We start from the raw sequence: 18,524 nt of genomic DNA on the forward strand, positions 1-18,524 counted from the left end.
GGGGTGCATCTACACCAGGCACTGGGAAACTTTGGTCCCTCCAGGTGTTTTGGACTTCAACTCCCACCATTCCTAACAGCCTCAGGCCCTTTCCTTTTCCCCCTCAGCCGCTTGAGGGGGAAAAGGAAGGGGCCTGAGGCTGTTAGGAATGGTGGGAGTTGAAGTCCAAAACACCTGGAGGGACCATGTTCGCCCATACCTGATCTACACTGTAGAATAAATGCAGTTCGACACCATATTAACTGCTATGGCTCAATGCTATGGAGTGCTTGGATTTGTAGTTTGGTGAGGCACCAGCAGTCTTCAGCAGAGAAAGTTATAAAACTACAATTGCTCTAATGCCATAGCGTTGAGCCATGGCAGTTAAAGTGGTGCTGAACTGCATTAACTCTAGTGTGTAGATGCACTTGAAAGTTTTAAGTTGTTGCCACGAATTTGGAGAAAGAAGGAAAATATCCCAGGGTGAGGAATTCTAATATGCAGGAGACAAAGCCCCCATTTTCCACATTATAGCCCATAGCTATACCCCTTGGAGGGTCATTTCTCTTTGGGAGAAAGAGCTATCACATGCCAATTGTAGTGAGTGCATTCTACCCTCCATATCCACAGATTCAAGAAGCTTGAAAACAAACCTTGATTTTGCCATTTTCTATAAGGGACACTATTTTGCTATTCTATTACACCGTTCCCTCACTTATTGCTGGGGTTAGGTTCCAGGACTACCCGCAATAAGTGAAAATCCACAAAGTAGGAACACTGTATTTATTTTGATATTTATACATTGTTTTAGTAGTTATACACTATTTTAACTCTTTATCAACCAATTGTGTACTGATAAATCACCTCCTTCTCCTCCCGTTGCCGCTTGGGCTCCTTTTCTCTCCCTTTGGTTTTTCATCCCTCCCTTCCTTAGGCTGTAAATTGTATTTTTTAATGATTTATAATACTCTTTTAGAGTTTATTGAAAAACCGCGAAACAGCGAATCCGCAGAAAGTGAACCGCGAAGTAGTGAGGGAACACTGTATATATACTTTAGCATCCAGTGGTTGTCCTGGAAACAAAACCCAATGGGTTCTGTACCAAACTCCAATGGATACTGCATGGACAAAACCAGGACTGGGTGAACTAGATACAAAAGTGGGTTAGCTCTGTCCCACTCGATAGTCTTTCCATTCTTCTGCCCTCTTCTTTCACTCTCTTCCTGCTATTCCTCTTTCTTCCTACTCATCAGTTCCTTCCTTCCCTCTTAGCAAGTTGCCATGCAAAGGATAGAGGTCAGTGCAGTACTGATCTCTTGAAGAGGTGTTTCAAAATGAAATATAGCTTGGCAACAAGGGGAAAAGGTATTTTTACATTTTCAAGTTTTGGCTCGAAGAATTGATAGTCTGATTCATTAGAGAAGACTTTCTGTCTTTTTTCCCTGCTTGAGAGCAAGGGAGCATATGCTGAGAGAGGAATACCTCCTCATGCATCTTCTAAGGAAGGTGGAAGAGATGCGCAAATTACCCTTTGCATATGGCACTTTGCCTCACACTTCTATATCCTGAGCTTGGAAAGAACACAAATTGATTCACCCCCCCCCCCTCACTACTATTTCCAAAGCAAAGTGGGATCGTTCAAAACCCAAACTTCATAAATGGAGTTCAGATGACATCCTCTAAAATTTTCGTGGATGTTGTGGCTCAGGCTGAGACTGATGGGTTCACTGATGTTTTAGAGAGGATTGTGGGATTGCCTGTGGGATTTCTGGGGGCACAAAGTGATGAAGATTTAAGTCGAGGGAATGATGCTTCTGTCTGTGAGAAAGTTGACTGTGAAAGTGCAGGCCTTCAAGGTCAGGCCAAGCAGCCAGAGACATTAGAAGGAGTTGAGCAGAGAATGAAGTGGTACCGAAGCACCTGGTGATATGGAAATCAACACAGACCTTCATTTACAGATCAGAGCAGACAATAGATATTGCAGGGCAGAGTGTTGCTTGGGAAAGCTGGGGAGAGATTTCAGGGAAGACTAAATGCTTTCATGGGCGGCCTTTAATTGGCAAGCTGTTTACTTTCAAGTTAGTTCAGGCAACGTGGTGTTTGGAGTAAGAAGCTAGGCCTGGGTTCCTGATCCATGCTTCAAGTTAAGCCTCTGATTTTGGGATTCAAGTATATTGGTAGTTTCTATGTTCCTGTGATCATTTTCATGATCAAGTTTTTCTAAGAATGCTTTGTGCTTCTGGACTTAAGCTGTTCTTGTGATTTTTGGCTATTGCTGGATTGTATTACCTTGGAATCTGTTGAGACATTTGGAATCCTGTTGGATTATTGCTTATTGCTAAACCCTTTTTGGATATACTTTTTCTTTCTCTATTCCTGAATTTTTCCAATACTTTTGAGATATTTTACAATAAACTGTTTGCTTATATTCTGGACTCTGGCATGGTGCTGTGATCATAGTGATTTCCAGACCTGGGGTGCAACAGTGGATATGTCTAAAATCTGGGAGAAGCTGCCTGTTCCTCTCATTTCCTCTGCTGAGTTAACTGAGCACAAACTACGTTTCTACTTTGAACTCACTTTGCAACAGGGATTGCCAGTTGAAGACAAAGGATGAAACTGGGAAGAGAATCTGGGACATTTAAAAGGCAGCTGAAAAAATGGGATAGCACAAGTTTAATTGGGACCATTTCTGCCAATCTGGCTTTATTGGAAGATATGGACATCAGGAAGGAGCACAAATCTCCAAAGTGCTGCTGGAGGAACTCATTGTGTTAGGTGATTATGTAAACAGATTCCAGGATGAGAGTCTGAATATCTTGAGTCCTAATATAGGGAGAAAGGTGGGATAAGAATAAAATAAATCAAAACAAATAAAGTCAGAAGGACTCCTCAGGTTTAACTGTAGGGATGCTTCGTGACATTGGCCATAATTTGCAGACAGAAGGGAAAGAAAAGAAAATACAGTTCTATGCATAAGCATATAAAGTTTTGTATAGAAAGCCCAGAAAAAAACTCTCCAACATGACAGGAATATAGATGTAAAACACAGAGATACAAATGGAAGATTACAAGAGTGCCAAGTTTTCAAAGTTGGCTAGATCCTGTAGCATTTAGACTAAATGTTCTGTTTTGTACCACAGTTCTCAGAATCCTCTAGCTAGCGAGGCTTATTGTATTAAAAATGCATAACATTTCTGAGTTTTGGAAGTAAGAACTGATGAACATTTCAAAGAGCAGATGCAGAGTTCATTTTATCATACACTAAGGACTTTGAGAGGCAGACTTCCAAAGGCACATAGTACTTATTTCCAGGCATTGCTGGTATTGGAAATATTGGTAATGAGTCGCTCTGATGGTTTAATATCTAAAAACAAAGATGTCAAGGCCAGTGTGTTCGGAAATGTTTATCTATGTGCCTCTATCCTGGGAATAATTCTGCCTATAGATTTTGTTGCTGTCCTAGGTGGGACCAGGACATCCTTTTGTAAACTGGAAACAGTATACTCCCTGGATCAGCTGTTACTCTTTGTCTAGTTTTGCTTTGGGCAGCTGCTGTATTGTTCTGCAAGGCTTTTTCAGAATGCAAAGTGGAAACGCACCAGGGAGGAAAGCCTATGATTGAGGCCAAGAGGGGCATCCAAAAAACCAATCCCTTTTATCTGCTGTGTTTTTCAGGCAGGCATCTTAAGTTTCAGTTTGATGGACAGCCTTGGCCGCTGGGCTCAGCCGTTACCCCCTGTTGTCAAAACCTGACGCCTCATGTCTAAACTGGAATGTGTTCAGATTAGACCTGTCACCTTTTCATTTGCACGGCTTTTCGTAACATGGGGAAACCTTTCCTGGGCCCCTTCTTTTGAGCATTTTTGTCCCAGGCTCCGTACAGCTTGTTCAGTGCGGGCTATACGGGATTTGTAGTTACTTCACATGTGAGAATGGCATGATTATTAGGTAATCTGTATGTCATTTCAGGCTATTGCCAGGGTGTGGACATACCTGCATTCTTAAATGCACTGTATTTAGGGTTGCCAGGTCAGGGTCATCCCAGGCTCCAAACCTGAGATCCAGAGATGTCCTCCTGTCATGTCATTAAGAGTGATGCATTAAGTATCAACCACAGTTGCTCACAGCTTGACATTCAAACACAGAGAAGGATATGCCTCATAATTCATCTTCACTATATAATTAATGCAGTTTGACACCACTTTGCCATGGTTCAATGCGATGGAATCCTGGGAGTTGTCGTTTTACTAGATCTTTTATCTTCTCTACCCAAGAGTGTTGGTGCCTCACCAAACTCCAACTCACAAGATTATATAGCATTGAGCCATGATAGTTAAATTGATGTCAAACTGCACTAATGCTACAGCGTAGATGCACCCTTAATGATCAGAATTGATTCTAGTAAGAGCTGTTGTTCTTTTGACATAATCATTTCATCTAATAGTGTTTTAAAAAGGAGCTCTGAAAACTAGGAAAGGGAGCAGATTTTTTGTTGTTGCTGTTATTCGGCTTTTGGTATGAGAAAGAGAAAGCCTTCCATAAAGACACAGGTTTGATAGGAACCAGTCCTGATGTGTCAGTGCAACTCACGATTCCTAGCGAGGCAAGAAGGATGCACCTTGTTTCAAGGCATACGATGTCCATTCTCTTGGCATTAGACTTAAGAGGTTGGAGTTATCAGTAGCCGACAAACTTGAATGAGGTTATTGGGTCCAAAGCCAAGAATGCTTCTCTGCTCATACAGTTCACACATGCTCATAATTCCTCTTTGGCAAATGACCCAACACTTCATGTTGCCCACTGACAAGATGGAAAGGTGTGGCTGTCGTTAACAGTGGGCTGGTATCTATGATCCAATAGATAACACTTTTTTACAGCATAGAAATAAATCTTATCACCTTCTAAATCCAGCTCATCAAAGGCTCAGTTCTGTGGCCAGTTTAAAAGATGACACTCCTTATAAAACTATAAAGTTGGTAGGAAATGTCACTCTCTGATACTTGATCTGCAATGAAGATAATGAAGGGGGTGACTTTGATCCACAAACTGATGGAATGGAAAGCTAATCCTTCTCCCACTCAATGGCATTTCATTCACAGAGAAAATGTCAGTCTGCATGCCAAATGTGTAATTTGGCCCTCGAATATGACATTATTTCACAGTTTTCAGGTGTCCAAGACAACAGAAAAATATACTGTATATCTACCTGACAAGAGGCTCATAGAGGGCAATCGGCCTGTCAGATTTTGCATTGGGACTTTGCTTTCAGCCCAATACAGGGAAGCACATTCAGACATAGAGTATGCACTAAAGGGAATGAGAAAGTTGGAGAAAAATGATAATGGACAGCTGCACCCAGGACATTTGTTTACATAACAGCTTCAAGAAAGGATGGATTACCTGCACTGTGAGAACAAGGACCGTTAAAAAGATTAATACCTGTTTCTATATTACGACTGTGTCACTTCCTAGAAGGTGGTTGAGTTAGGCACAGAACTGAGATCCTGCCTTTAGGCTAAGAATGATTAGTTGGACTGTCTTGCCAGCCTGAATCCCAATGAGTGCTATTTATTTATATCTCTTCCTCCAAATGAATTAATGGCAGCAGAAAGTCCCAGGTAAACTGGAAAGATATTAGACTAGAACACTCCAAGATGTTTTGCTGCATGATCCAGAACAACAAATGTGATTCTGTCTCTAAGGCAGGCATGGGCAAACTGCGGCCCTCCAAGTGTTTTGGACTTCAACTTCCACCATTCCTAACAGCCTCAGGCCCTTTCCTTTTCCCCCTCAGCTGCTTAAGCGGCTGAGGGGGAAAAGGAAGGGGCCTGAGGCTGTTAGGAATGGTGGGAGTTGAAGTCCAAAACACCTGGAGAGCCCAAGTTTGCACATACCTGTTCTAAGGGCACACCACTTTAACTGCCATGGCTCACTAAACTACAAATCCCAGGGTTCCATAATACTGAGCCAGGGCACTTAGAGATGTGTTGTGTTGAAGTCTAAATCCGTAGTATACAAAGTAAACAAGTTATTTTGGCACAAAGTGCAAACGATCCCTCAGTCATGCACAGTGAAAATCGACAATTGCCATTTAAATAACAGAATTTGCTGTGTCTATGCCATACTGAATTATCTGCAGAGATGGCTGCTCTGCTCTGCATAAGGCCAGGGTGGGCTCATCCCGCTTAGCTTCAGCACATTAAATGCTTCTAGAACATCTCAGTATAACTGTTTTGCATGAAAAATCATTTGTTGTGCAAAACTGTACATTTTTTGCAAATCAAGCTTTGTTGCAATTGAACTTTTCTTGCTGACCTCTCTCACTGTGTTGAGGATGAGAAAAATCTGTTAACCTTATTTTGCTCACTGCTCTAACCTGGTTGTTCTTTTGAACCCTTGTTTTGACTACCTGGCCTCATTGTGGTGACATGGCTATTATTGTCCTCAGTATTTTTCATCCTTCCCTTCTTTTAAAATACATACTCTGGCTTTGGCTGTCTTTGGGTCTTGTTCTGGCCTTTCCTTTCTGTTGGCCTCTTCTCTTGCCAGCTTTCCTGGAATTACCTGGCTTACTGCAATTGGGCTAGGATGATTTCATCTCCAAACTGGATGACGACAGCAAATGAACCAGGCTGTGCATTTGGGAAAGGAAGCAGTTGGCTTGTGTACTCCCTATCCCATTTTAAATAAAACAATGTTTCTCCCAGCCAAAGTATTGGGGCAACATTCTCAAATTTTGGTCCTCTAGATCTTTTTAGATTTCAGTTCTTGGTTGCTGGCCATGTCAGCTAAGGCTTCTTGGAGTTGAGGTCCAAAACACCTGGAGGACCAAAATTTGGGAACAACTGGCCTAGAGCATCAGTCTAGCCCAAGCATGGGCAAACTTTGGCCATCCCGGTGTTTTGGACTTCAACTCCCACAATTCCTAACAGCCTCGGATCCCTTTCTCGCTTAATCATCTAACGATGGGGAAAAACATTCTACAAATACCACGGATTGGCAAAAATATGATTAAAATGTGTCCTAGAGCCAATCAGTCCTGAACTCTTCCTAGAAGCCAAGATGACTAAAATGAGACTTTTGTTCTTTGGACGTATCATGAGATAGTACAACAAGATAGAAAAGATGACAAGGCTTTGTAAGGTTGAACGCTAGAGGAAAAGGAGGAGATGCTTCTACAGGTGGGCAGACAGCCAAGAATACCACTGTCTCAGGTTAGTAGGGCTCTTAACAATAGGGTGTCTTTGAGGTCTCTCATTCATAGAGTCACCATAAGGTGGAGCTGACTTGATGGTAATGAATAGCAAAATAATGTCTTTGGCTGTTGTCACTTCCAGTTCTCTTCCTGTTTTGAACCATTTTGGACCAAACTCTCATATCCAGCCACACTTCTATACAGTGCATAGTTAAAGTTCTGGTATCTTTCTCTGAGATGTAAGGATGCCCCCACCTCCTCCACATTAAACAACTTTAAAAGATGAGAAAAATCCCAGGATTATAAACTTATCAAGCAGCTACTGGTCATGATGATTATAGATGTCTCTCAGTTATTAGATGAGGTCAGTAGGTAGCCTAATCTAAAGGCACCAAATGTGAACATAAGTCAGACGGGGCTACTGCTCTACTGTCCAGCTTGCAAGGCTTCCCATAGATGGGAAATGATGCAGAACCAGATAGGTGTGAACCAACATTTTCTTGTGGATTTAAAATCCTTCATGTTTATCACCCTGGTAAAATCTGAAATCAGAGGAGATCCACCAGCTCCTTGAAAAGGAATTCCTGGCCATCCTACATTTGTTTTTGCTTGCTTCCTCAAATTATTGTGTGTTAAAGCTCTTCCTGTCTCCTTTTCTCAATCCCTGCAAATAAAAGGTAAAGTTAAAGGTTTTCCCCTGACATGTCCAACTCTGGGGGTTGGTGCTCATCTCCTTTTCTAAGCCAGCGTTGTCTGTGGACAACTCCCGGATCATGTGGCTGGCATAACTGCATGGAGTGCTGTTACCTTCCCACCGGAGCAGTAGCTATTGATCTACCCACATTTGCAGATTTTCGAACTATTTATTTATTTATTTATTTATTTACAGCATTTATATTCCGCCCTTCTCACCCTGAAAGGGACTCAGGGCGGATCACATTACACATATAGGCAAACATTCAATGCCTTTTAACATAGAACAAAGACAAGACAAACATAGGCTCAGAGCGGGCCTCGAACTCATGACCTCCTAGTCAGAGTGATTCATTGCAGCTGGTTGCAGCTGGCTTGCTCTCCAGCCTGCGCCACAGCCCGGAGCCCAACTACTAGGTTAACAGAAGATGGGACTATCAGCTCACCTCACTCCACCAGATTCGAACCACCAACCTTTCGGTCAGCAATTTTGGAAGAATGGATATAATTAATTATATGCTTTTAAGCTTGAAATAATGTATTTTATGGATTATTGTTAATGGTTTTATATATGTTGTTTTTTTTATTGATTTTGTGTGGCCTTGAATTTTGCCGCTTGTTGTAAGCCGCCCTGAGTCCACTCAGGTGAGAAGGGCAGGGTAGAAATGTTGTAAATAAATAAATAAATAAGTTCAGCAGCTCAGCGGCTTAATCTGCTGCACTGCCAGGGGCTCCTACATCCCTGGAAATGCCAGTCCTTATTCCTTAGGTATTTCATCCTGCTTTCTACCACTTTAGACTCTGCATCAACTCGGCCCATGCCAAATTAGAGACCTAGTTTGTGACATTAAAGCAGTTCAGGTCATTCAAGGACAGAGATTCATTGTTGCCACCAAAATAATAATAATAATTTAAAAATCCTTTCCTGCATTGCTGTGCACATGAGGTTGCAATGTACCTAAGGAAGTGGGCACAAACTAGCAGAGAACCCACAAATAGTTTTTAAAATGCCATGCTTAACCTCCAGCTCCCAATACTCTACCAGTGACACATTAAAATGTTTCAAAAAAGAATAAATTATGCAGATTCCGTACCCATCATCAAATATAGATAAGCTTAAAGAAGAGAAGGTTTTCCAATTCAACCCAAAGGCTTTGCCTGTTCACTGGCATACATATTCAGAACTGCCTCCTTTAAGTCTTGATTTTCCTCTTCCATCCCAGCCTCCACCACTCTCTTGAATTCAAGAGTAATACCAAGAATTGTAGAGGTATGATGGATTCTTTTCAAGAAAAAAGTTATCTGCTTATTTTTTGACACTTTCTAATTAATCAAGATGGAAATCGAAAACCACCAAGTGGGATTGGAAGAGATCGGTTTTAGTCCAACGGTTATGCACTGAATGAGGTTTGGGCTGCTTTTCTGTTTTGCAAAAGGAAGTTGTGGGCGAGAAAGATATATTTCCTGTATTGGATGACACTAGTTCTGTATTAAAGATGACACTGGCAACAAAAACTGATGGAGCATATGGGCTCTGGCATAGAGTAGCATGCAAATATATTAACCAATCTATCATGCACATGTGATGCACATAAAACTCTGAAACAGATATAATGTGAACATATAATGGATATGATGTGGATTGCCCAAGTCAGTGGTTAGCTATAATGGTTTTGGGGTGACATGTTAGTAATGTTTTTTTAGTGATCCGTCCCTCTCCAAAAGCCTATGAAAAAAAGAAATGGCTCCAAAATAACATTTGCTATATAATGATAAATGTAATTTGTTATTGCATAAATCACTTGAGCTTTCGCTAAAATATTCTCATGGACGGGATCGAATTCCCTCCCCTGCTCCCTGTATACTGGCATCAAATATAAAACATTTAAAGGAAATGGATAGAGTTGCATAGTATTTAACACATGACTGAAAGAAAGTCTGGCAGTATCATTAAAGAAAGTGATAGGGGAATTCAGAGTTGGGATGGAGATGAATACGGATACTGCAGACTCTCGAGTCTAAACTGCCTCAACTACTGGCAATGAGAGCTTTAAGCTAAAATATGCTAGTATTAAATCCCACTCTTTCAGCTCAAGACCCCCCCCCCCTTTGAATATATCTTGCCAAGAAAACTCTGTGATAGGTTTGCCTGAGGGTTGCCATAAATCAGAAAAGACTTAAAGACAGTGAAGTAGTGGTGTTTTATGTTGGCTGCTTATTGTTTTATGTTATTGTTTTTGCACTTTTTTGTATTTTGCATGTTGTTGAACCTTGAGTGCTTTGTAAGCCGCTACAAGTCCCTCTGGGGAGATGGTGGCAGGGTATAAATAAAGTTTGTTTATTAATTATTTCTGAAACCAGATATCTGCTCTGAATTGGATTATATGGCAATGTAGCCTTTTTTATCATGTTGGAGGCGAATTGAGAATATACTGCAAGTCATTTCTGGTGTGAGAGAATTGGCTGTCTACAGAGACGTTGCCTAGGAGATGCCCGGATATGTTACCATCCTGTGGGAGGTTTCTCTCATGACCCTGCATAGAAGCTGGGGCTGACAGATGGGAGCTCACCCCATCTCGCAGATTCGAACCGCCAACTTTCAGATCTTCACATCAGCAGTTCAGCCAGCACAAGGGTTTAACCCATTGCACTACCACGGCTCCTAGTGTAGACTCATATAATCCAGTTTAAAGCAGATTATCTGGATTCAGAAACTGGATTATATGGCAGTGTAGGTCCAGCCACAATTACTCTGATGGGAACAAAGTAGTACATATACCACATCTGTAATTCCTCCCGTTTCCCACTGAAGATGAAATAATAGATTAGTAATTCAGATGCGGAAAGTAGGGCAGAAAACATCACTGCCCACCCCATGCCTCGCACCTTTAGCAATCCAGCTCCACTGATGAATTTCTTTGTGGAAGAAAACATATTTGTGAAAATAATCCTTGGATCTCTGAATATAAATATATAGGCTGGCTCTCTTATACCTCAAGGTTAACTTTTCCACAAACTAAAAATGTTTCCTGTGCAGCTTTTTTCTCCTTAACCTACTTGTCATCCACCTATCTAGGCCCATCTGTCTTCCTTTTTAAAAATTCACGCTTAGAGAAAGGCAAAGGAAAGCATTGCAGTGATGTATCCTAAACAACAAGTGCAAACAAGGACATTTGAATTAGTGGAATGTATGATATTGTGGGGTCGCGGTGGTGTAGCGGGTTAAACTGCTAAGTTGCAGAACTTGCTGATTGCAAGATTGGCAGTTTGAATCCATGGGATGGGGTGAGCTCCCGTTGTTAACCCCAGCTTCTGCCAACCCAGCAGTTCGAAAACATGCAAATGTGAGTAGATCAATAGCTACCACTTTGGCGGGAAGGTAATGGCACTCCATGCAGTCATGCCAGCAACATGACCTAGGAGGTGTTTATGGACAACGCCGGCTCTTCGGTTTAGAAATGAGCACCAACCCCCAGAGTTGAACTTGACTAGACTTAAAGTCAGGAGAAAAACTTTACCTATGATTTTTACATTTTAGAATTAGGCACATAATTCACTAAATTGATAACATTATATTTATTCTAGGCAGTGCCATGAATTCCCGAGAATTAAAACAAAACGCCAGTATTTCTGAATCCTGGGGATATTCCAGCACAAACAACCATTTATATCCCACTTATTTCCTAGTCTGGAACTTAAGGTGTTGTTGTCTGCCTTTAACTCATTATGGGGACCATAAGGCGAACCTACCACAGGTCTTTTTCTTGGTAAGGATTGTTAATAGGCAGTTTTTCCTTTGCCTTTCTCTGAGGCTGAGAGAATGTGACTTGCCCAAGGTCACCCAATAGGTCTCTATTTCCAAATAGGGATCTGAACCTAGGCCTTCAGAGTCATAGTCCAATGTTCAAACCACTATACCAGGCATGGGCAAACTTGGGCCCTCCAGGTGTTTTGGACTCCAACTCCCACAATTCCTAACAGCCTACCGGCTGTTAGGAATTGTGGGAGTTGAAGTCCAAAACACCTGGAGGGCCGAAGTTTGCCCATGCCTGCATTATACCATTATCTTATTTTCCTTTTGTGCCCCTCTTACATGGGAACCTATCTTTCCTACTTTTTCCAGCTCTGTAATCCAAGATTTCCATGTTCATGTCCCATAAGGGAAATGGGGCAAAGCCAAGGTTCTTACCACCCTCTTAAGAGAAAAGGAGACAAGTGAACATACTGACAGCCAGATGCCATGAAGATTTGTTTTAGCAGCCTGAAATTTTGTGTTGACAGGACCTGGAAAGGGGGGCACTCTTTGTATAGCTGCCAGGGCATAAAATGCAGGGAATTTAGTGTTATATTCTTTCCTTATGAACGGTTGGGTAGAATGCTGCCGTTACGCTTGCGTTCCTCTCCATCTCCAAAACACAAAAACATATGTTGCTAATCACACAATTAATGTTATTTTAAAATTAATAAGTAGTAGCTGTGATTCAAACTGGCACTACATTGGGGAAGAGCAATAAAGTCATCTTTGCACAGGAAACAAACATTTAAAAATTACTAATTGCATGCATATAGTCATGTATTGTTTTTAAATGGATGTCTTTAATATCAAATTTATTTTTAGCAAATCCTTAAGGTGCACATTTAAAAAAACTTTTTAAGAATTGAAGTTAAAAGTTTAGAGAAGGAGAGTTTAAGCTCAAATGCATGAGAATGAGAATGGTTGTGATAATTTAAGTGGCATCAACACTGTAGAATTAATGCAGTTAGACTGCTTTAACTGCCATGGCTCAATGCTATAGAATCCTGGGATCTGTAGTTTGGTGAGGCAGCAGCACCCTTTTACAGAGAAGTCATGAAGACCGGTCATGATTCCGTAACATTAAGCCATGGCAGTGGTGTCAAACTGGATTAATTTTATGGCGTAGATCAGGCATGGGCAAACTTGGGCCGTCCAGGTGTTTTGGGCTTCAACTCCCACAATTCCTAACAGTCTCAGGCTCCTTCCTTTCCCCCCTCAACCGCTTAGGAGTTCAAAACACCTGGACATTGTGAGGTTGTGAGGTGTTGGAAACTAGGCAAGTGGGGTTTATATATCTGTGAAATGTCCAGGGTGGGAGAAATAACTTTTGTCTGCCTGAGGCAAGTGTGAATGTTACAATTGGCCAGCTTTAGCACTGAATAGCCTGGCAGCTTCAAAGCCTGGCTATTTCCTGCCTGGGGGGAATTTTTTGTTGGGAGTTGTTAACTGGCCCTGATTGTTTCATGTCTGGAATTTCCCTGTCTTCTGGTGTGTTTTTTTTTAAACCAGGAGAATTAAATTGTGGTTTTCCCACTTCCTCCAAGTCCTGTTCCCATAAGCCTTCCGAAAATGTAGAGATCTGTTATTGCTATACCATTAACTGGTTATATTTCCAAAAATAATCAGCAGGACAGAGCTGTATTCACATATACTATAGAAGAGCCCAGCAGAACTGGAGACTGGAAGAGATGCTAGCAGAGGGAAGGAGATTATCCTTCATTAGCAAGAGATAATAATCGCATCAGCAATTCTACACAGCAACTTATGGGGCTTAAGCCTGGCATTGGAAAGAGATGCCAAGGCTGGGGTGGTGGAGCTGGTGGGAGAGAGAGAGAGAGAGACGCTAACCTGGCATCTGGATTTTAGTTTTTGGTAATTATATTAGGATGATATGCTGGAGTGTGTGCAGAGACAGGCATTAATGGATAGATGCTCATAAAGATTTAAAAGAGCATAATTGCTTTATTAAATTGCAGAGCATCTGCCAGTGGATGCCAACAGTCTAGGCCTGGCCATGGCTTTCCGTATCACTCTGTGCATGCCGTTCCTTATGATATTGTCGCAAGCATTACTCTGCACTGTGCTTCATGATTCACATGGGAACTACATAGCTTCCCGCATTTCACAGAGGAAAACAAGGGCATAAGTGGGCCAAGCCAATATCAGAGTATGGTCAAGCAGGAACAGATAAGATAGGGGAGGCTGCAACAATATGCTTGCGACTGGGCCAACTGGAAAGATTTGCCCCCTTTTCTCCTGTATATCATACTGCGTTATCTGAGTGCAAACTCCTTTTGCACTTTGAACTTAATTTGCAGCAAATGGCATTAGGCAACAACAAATGGGGAAATTGGAAAAAGAGAGGGAAACTGAGACAGCTGATAAAATGGGATGGTAAAGAATTAACTGGGATTGTCCCTGCCAAACTGAGACAGTTATAGTAGCCAGAAAGTGGCTACTTTCTATGTTGGCCACCTGCAATCCACAAAAACCATCAGTAGTGTAAATGCATGCAGTTCTCTGCATGCGTGGCTAAACATCAATTCGAATCCCCTCCCTGACAGCCTTAGTCAAATTCTTATGTAGCCCGTAGGACCCAGATGTTCTAAGCTAACCCTCCGTCATGAATATTGTGTGTCCTGCAACACTACTTGGTGGCACACATTTGGTGAGTGAAAAGCATTATTCCTCCTCACCCTATGCACCAATTCTTCCCAAGAATGTGCACTTATGCTATGTTGTGAGACAGACAAGTGGAATGTGAGTGCGTGTATTTATAGTAAAAGTAAAGGTTTTCTCCTGACGTTAAGTGACCGACTCTGTGGGTTGGTGCTCATCTCCATTTCTAAGCCGAAGAGCCGGCATTGTCCGTAGACACCTCCAAGGTCATGTGGCCGGCATGACTGCATGGAGCGCCGTACCTTCCCGCCGGAGCGGTACCTATTGATCTACTCACATTTGCATGTTTTCTAACTGCTAGGTTGGCAGGAGCTGGGGCTAACAGAGGGTGCTCATTCCACTCCCGGGATTTGAACCTGGGACCTTTTGGTCCACAAGTTCAGCAGCTCAGCACTTTAACACACTGTGCCACCAGGGGCCCCTGCGTGTATGTATAGCTGCCAACATTTCACAGAGAAACATCACTACATATGTGGCCAAGTAACACAAATGTGTGATCAAGATAGCAAACGTCATAACGAAGAAGAACATACAAGGTAAAAATAATACTAACATGTTGCTTTTTACTGTGCCAACTGGGAAGAGCAAGAATCCATCCCCTCTTTTCCCTTTCTCCTACTTAGTTAATTGAGTGCAAACTACTTAAACTCCACTTGCAGCAATGGAAGCAAGCTGAGGACAAAGGGGAATAGTGGGAGAGAGAAACTGGGACATTTTAAAGGAAGCTGAAAGAGTGGAATGATAGAGGATTAATTGGGATTGTCCCTTTCAACAGTGGAAAGTTGGAGGATATGTGTATGAATGCAGGGAGAAGAAGGTGAGAAGTGGGACTGAGTTTGTATGTGTGACTCAGGGGATTGCTGAGAGTCTATATTCTTGCCTGTGGAGGCCAAGGAAGTCAAAGGCTGCATTGTGGCCATTGCCATCACATTGGGTCTTGCCCACAAATGAGAAATCCATTGAAATTCCACCCTGAACCATCATTTGCTGCTGTATATGGCTCATGAAGCACCAAAGGTACCCAGATACGTTGGAAGCAAAGCAGCCCCATACGCAGGGATTACATTTTGCTGATGTTAAGGACAGAAAAAGAGGACAGACGAAGAAACCTAGCAGCCCAAATATAAACCATGGGAGTCACTCACAGAAGAACTAGGTGGGGAGTATTTGGAGCTTGTGGGTTTCAGAGAGGAAAAGGCAGAGGGTGAATGGAAAATGGAAGTGATCAGATAAATTGATTACCTCCAGGCAGCTCCGCAGGTCCGCAGGTGGCCCTCTCCTCCTCGATGTCATTCATCCAGAGTTTCTTGTAGCAAAACTTCCACAAGCCATAGTGGGCCGCCTCGCAGATGACTGAGTGGTTCTGCTTGTAGGTGTTGAGCTCGACCCAGAACTCTGTGCCCACGGCCAGCACCGTCAGGGTCATGCCCACGATGGCCACGAAGAAGGCCAGCTTGATCTTGCCCTCTTGCTCATCGGTCATGGGCTTGCGCCGCTTGCCCGCCACCCGCCCGCGTGTGGCCATGCGCTGCTCCTCGTCCTGAAGGAAGAAATTGGGCCACATATTCATAGCCCCTTTCTTTGCTGTTTGGGCAACGTTTACCTGCAAAAAGGCAAGACCTGGTCCCCGGTTTCTTTTTTAACCCTATGAAAATGTGGAACTTTCCAGGGCCTCTCAGAGCTTCTCCTTAGTCTTAACTAGGTCAACACACTGCAAACTGCTTGACCACTCTCCCTGTTCACCCCACAATACCCCACCCCTCTCTTTCTCCACCCAATGCCCCGGCTTGACAGAGTGAGGCCAGGGATGGGACGGCAGCTACCTCACACCACCCAGCCCTTGCCTCCCCCTGCGCGGCCTTGGCTAATGCAGGGAGCACCTGCCACCGTCCTTCACCCATCGCCTAGGCAAGAAGGGTTATTTTAAGGCCCCGGGGTGCACAGACTGTCTGGTGCGGGGAGGGGGAGCATGTGTGTGCGTGTGTGTGTCTGACACTTTTTAAGATGCAGAGGTCAAAACTGACAACTCCCTCACCACCTGGACAGCAAGGGCTCCTATTGCCCGGGCTTCTCACAGCTCCCTCTGCTGCATGTGTTGGTATCACTCCAAGCATTTTTATTTTTCATTTTCTGAGTCACTTGCACAAATTGCAAAGTGCATGATGAAACAGGTACATTTTTTCAGTGTACCTCCAGCCCAAAGATAGATAGATAGACACACATACATACACACACACACACATACACACACTTTGGATAGCATAGGGAAGGGTTAACAACCCTGTGCCATTTTTTTTGCTGCCTGTGCCCCTGATCAGAAGATTTTTTTTGTGTCCGGAGTGACTTAAGAAATTGCAAGTTGCTTCTGGTGTGAGAGAATTGGCTGTCTGCAAGGACGTTGCCCAGGGGGTGCCTGGATATTTTGATGCTTTACCATCCTTGTGGGAGGTTTCTCTCATGTCTCCGCATGGGGAACAGGAGATTGACAGAGAGAGCTCACCTGCTCTTCCCAGATTCGAACTGCCAACCTGGCAGTCAGCTGTCTTGCCGGCACAAGGGTTTAACCCATTGTGCCACCAGGGGCTCTGCTCATAAGATTTCACCTCATTTCTGTTCCTTTGGAATGCCCTCCTGAGGGAGATCAGGCTAGCCCCCACCCTCCAAACCCTCCGCACACAATTAAAGACCTGACTTTTCCAACAGGCGTTTGATCATGTTTAGACTCTCTAATAATACACATGAGGACCTTTAAATTCTTTATTTGCACTTTACAGTTCTGAGATCGACTCCTACTGATTTATCTACAGAAATTGCTGTATTTTATTGTTTTCACCAGGGGGTGCTGTGAATTTATGATGTTGTGTTTTGACTGTTTATTGTCTATGTGTTGTTTTGCACTTGTTGTATTTTGTATGTTCCACCTTGAGTGTTCTGTGAGCTGCCTGGGAGATGGTGGCAGAATATAAAGTGTTGTTGTTGTTGTTGTTGTTGTTGTTGTTGTTGTTGTCCAGGGTGCTGAACTCCACCTTCAAAACAGGCTCAACATCTTGAGGAGCTCCTTCATAGTTCAAACAAAAATCAGGAATGGATTAACCACCCCATTGGGCTTAACTACCTAGCTGCCTTCATCCAATGTGGTGGAGAATCTGAGGCCATTGCTACTCTTCAAATAAGATTTTGTAATTCCGGTTCATTTCAATTCATGAAATGGAGGGTGTGTCATCTTTTGCTTAAAACAGCCAAATACCTCCTGAATGTTAGATAAAATCCTGAATGTTAGATAACAACAGCAGCATAAGTTATACATGCACAACAGCAACCATGTACAGGCAGTCCTCTCAAAGAAATTGGCTATCTTGGAGAAATTGTGTTTCTTTTTTTTAGGCCATTCATTCAGGAATGCCAGAATGAAAACTGAGGTAGATTCCTGTCCCTTTGATGATTGTGTAGGAAAGAGAATTTTGACACATCCATGAAAGGTACATGAGCCCCTTCCAGTTTTCACTCTGGCAACTCTACCATCTTATCTCAGTGTCCTCATAGATGTGCCCAAATACCCACTTTTGTTTGGGTAGTTTTGTGAGGAGAGGGAGAGAGAATTAGCACTACACAGAGATGTCTTCAATTAAGTGTTATTTATTAAAACCTCCTGGAACACACAGCAATACCTGACCATAACGAAGCAGACCAACTAAACAAATTTTGCTCCATCAACAGCAGAGCATAGACTTACCCACAACTTATATGTCCTCCGAAGTGGTGCTGGAAGTGCCAACTGCTCTGGCTAACTTCAGTCCAAAACTGAACAAGCTCCCTTCAGACACTGGCAGCCCTGGGATATTAAAGAAGCAGCACATGGCCGTAGGGAGTCACATTCTGCCGAGAAAGCGATTGGCTTGGGCAACACAAATTCAGCATTGAAAGAAATGGGGGCATTTTTTCCAGTTTTCTTTGTGGTTGCTTGACAACAGGGATGACAATGAGGCATTCCCCTCCCCTCCAGTCCCATAATAGCCAAGCTCCACTTGTTGACCATTTGGGTTCATGTAAAACTTAGAAAGCTAACATTTTGGGCAACAAGAGAGGCAAGAACCAGGGACATAAGGAGCCATGCCTGGAGGCTTTCAGCAGGATTCCCAGAAGGTGTCAAGGAGATCTGAGGATGTTCATCCATGCAGG

The 18,524-nt window shown here is 42.9% G+C and overlaps 1 protein-coding gene across 2 annotated transcripts in view; it reads right to left on the bottom strand.

The window, feature by feature from the left end:
* The window catches only part of cacng6 (calcium voltage-gated channel auxiliary subunit gamma 6), a 38,854-nt gene extending 20,617 nt beyond the window's left edge, over window positions 1-18,237 (bottom strand). The window contains exons 1-2 of one of the 2 annotated variants that reach the window (XM_062957242.1): window positions 18,079-18,237; window positions 15,588-15,885 (exon numbers count right to left, since the gene is read on the bottom strand). In XM_062957242.1, the coding sequence (XP_062813312.1) occupies window positions 15,588-15,870 (283 nt within the window). In that variant the 5' untranslated portion in view covers window positions 15,871-15,885; window positions 18,079-18,237. Of the gene's footprint in view, window positions 1-15,587; window positions 16,118-18,078 lie in introns of those variants that run through there. The other variant, XM_062957241.1, reaches the window with a different exon arrangement.
* Window positions 18,238-18,524: the final 287 nt, after the last annotated feature.

The sequence above is a fragment of the Anolis carolinensis genome, chromosome 6 (genome assembly GCF_035594765.1).
Source record: "Anolis carolinensis isolate JA03-04 chromosome 6, rAnoCar3.1.pri, whole genome shotgun sequence".
In the NCBI taxonomy this organism is placed as follows: Eukaryota; Metazoa; Chordata; class Lepidosauria; order Squamata; family Dactyloidae; genus Anolis; species Anolis carolinensis.